The 2,901-nt window shown below is 31.6% G+C and overlaps 1 protein-coding gene across 1 annotated transcript in view; it reads right to left on the bottom strand.

The window, feature by feature from the left end:
* Nucleotides 1-247: 247 nt before the first annotated feature.
* The window catches only part of LOC106690501 (facilitated trehalose transporter Tret1), a 15,649-nt gene continuing 12,995 nt past the window's right edge, over nt 248-2,901 (bottom strand). Inside the window, exon 4 of the mRNA XM_067049212.1 lies at nt 248-1,087. Within this exon, the coding sequence (XP_066905313.1) occupies nt 248-1,087 (840 nt within the window). The remainder of the gene's footprint in view (nt 1,088-2,901) is intronic.

Raw genomic sequence — 2,901 nt, 5'->3', positions numbered from 1 at the left:
TAAATATAATGATATGTTTCAATTTGGCAGATTATAAACACTTTAGGGCAAATCACTGAATAAATATTTTTTTTTTATTATTTTAAAAAATATATTTTATATAAAACTTAAGGAATTAATTCCGAAAGAGTTTTTCTTTTTTTGTAAGCAAATCTTTTAGCTGTTTATATTTTCGGACTTTTAACTCCCATTTCTCCTCCCCAAAAATTATGCCGAAATATGAGAAGTAAATAAAACCTGACGTACATCAGTTTTTGTTTAGTAGGATTAATTGAATTTCTTGAAATGTTTTACCCTTCGTTTCAGGAAGGTACACGAATGTATACATAACACCAAGTAAAGTGCACAAGCTGAACCCTAAGTAGTCCGCGTAATATCCCACATTATCACCAATCGTTTGATACAGCTTCAGCGACATTCCGTTGAAAATCGTGCAAGAGAGCGTGTAAATTCCAGAAGCGAAACCGCGCGAACTGTTAGAAAATAATTCTCCCGTTAGAGCTTGCATAACGCCTACTGCGATGGGCGCTGCGATCAATAGCGTCACTATACTGACGTAAGGAACCCAAACGTAACTTCTGAGGTCGAACAGCGTCTTCTCTTCCAGGTAGTAGAAAGTTCCAGTTACTGCTAAAGATATGACGGACAGTTGTCCAAAATATATTATGATCGGGCGACGTCCCAACCTGTCCGACAAGAAGCCTGATGCCATCGTCGCCAAGAGAACTACTACACCAGCAAGGATCGTCAGCAAGTTCCCCGCTTCTTGGTTGCCGGATAGGGTCCCGAATATCTCCGCAATATATGACATTATCGTGCTCAGCCCGCACATCACGAAGATAATGGACATCATGATGATGATTCCGAGGGCTTTCCTTCCGGCAGAAGTTGCTGTCACATCCTTCCAGCTTCCTTTTTCTTCCTTCTCTTGCAAAATGGACTTTTCTATAGCTATCAGTTCCGGTTCTATTTCTTCCAGGGATTTGCTTTCGAGCCAGGCGAATGTCTTGGAGGCTTCGTAACGACGGTTTCTCATCAGCAAGAAATAGGGTGATTCCGGGCAAAATGAAAATGCAATCATGAATACCTGTAATAAAGAAATAATAATTAAATTACATTTTTTTCTATATGTATATATAGTTGACCGTAAAAATTTAAATATAAGAAGATGGTCAGGGTTATGGTCAAAAAAAGAATAAATAGTTTATAACTATTTTAATGTCCGACGTTCCGCTCACTTTGCAGGGCTTCATCAGGGCGAAAAAGATTTTAAAAAACCTTAGAATATTACAACAATAAGATATAATAAAGTAATTTAATCCAGGATAAATATTATGTAGAAGCAAAGTGATAAGAAATTACATATAAATAAAAAGAAGGAAGACATAAAATAGTATCAATATAAAATAAACTTGAATAAACAATGAAAAGAATAAAAAATAAGTAACAATGGTAAGAGAAAAAATAATAATAATGATATTAAATGAACAACCTTTGAACAGGTAGGTGGTTCTGATTTGTTCTTTGCTCATTTAATATCATTATTATTATTTTTATTTATATTTATTCTTTCAAGACGTTTATTTAATCTCTATTTTTTCCCTGTATTGTTTTTTGTTTTATGTACGTCTCCTATACTTTTTAACTGTATATTTTACGTATTTTAAAAAAAAAAAAATTACTCTTACCATTGCTACTTATTTTTTATTGTTATCATTATTTATTCAAGTTTATTTTATATTGATATTATTTTATGTCTTTCTTCCTTTTATTTATGTGTAATTTCTTATCACTTTATTTCTACATGATTTTTATCCTAGCTTAAATTACTTTATTTTATTCTATTGTTGTAATATTCTAAGGTTTTTTTCTGTATCTTTTCAGCCCTGCAAAGTGGGGTGAAAGTCGGATATTAAAATAGTTTTTTACATTTCCTCATTATTAAATATGATAAAGAAATATCACAGATTGGTATAAGAAAATTTGTTTATAATATAAGGGAAGATATAAACTCTATGACATTTTATGTACAACTATTATCTACTGAATACATCTCATTTGTCACAGCAAATAAAAAAAAAAATCAAATTCTTTAAAAATTAATTAATTTTTGTATAAACTTTGAAATGTCCTATTTCTAGTAAAAAATTGGATAATTAAAAATAGTCATGTGCATTCGTTTTGTTAAATTTTCTTACATATTTTTTCCTAATACTTTCTGTAATCTGAACTCCCATCCCCAATGCTGCAATGAGATTACTTTGTACTTCAGTAAATTTAACTAACAATTTTTTAAAATGTTTGTTAAACAAGGAAAATAGAGACTGGTCCGCAGTTGTCAAGGGAGTTCTATAGGGGTAAAAGATGTATACTGTTTGGTGTAACTTGAGGCTCAATAGGGCTAATGAATGGGGGACGAGTGGTTGAATGAACTGGAAACTAAAGAGGAGGAGCCAATATATATTACAGGCCAATGGGAGATAGCCTCTTTGCTTTCTCCTTTATTCCTCTTTCTGCATTTCTATTCTCATCTTACACAAAACACCTTATAATAAACCAAAATAAAAGGCGATCCGGGGATACGTGTGTTTTTCAGATTTATAACATATTAGGGTACTATTATAACATATTAGGGTATTATTATAACATATTAGGGTACTATTATAACATATGGTACTATTCCGAAGTGCAGAAAATAAATACAGTGTAATCTCTTTAATCCGAACTTTGGTACTCCGAAATGATGTAAAAAAAAAAAAAGTGGACTTTTTGTTTTAAAATGAAAGTGCACATTCGTAAAGGATATTTTTAATATTTCAACATTTTTTTAACTTTTGAGTTATTTTGTTGTTGTTGTTGTTGATTGTTGCTTTAAGGCGTAAAACCCTCTGGTCATCAACG

The sequence above is a fragment of the Halyomorpha halys genome, unplaced genomic scaffold, assembly GCF_000696795.3.
Source record: "Halyomorpha halys isolate HHAL.00 unplaced genomic scaffold, Hhal_1.1 Scaffold1748.1, whole genome shotgun sequence".
Lineage (NCBI taxonomy): Eukaryota > Metazoa > Arthropoda > Insecta > Hemiptera > Pentatomidae > Halyomorpha > Halyomorpha halys.
The sequence above is the reverse complement of the archived record's forward strand: the minus strand, read 5'-3'. Positions and strand labels throughout refer to the sequence as shown.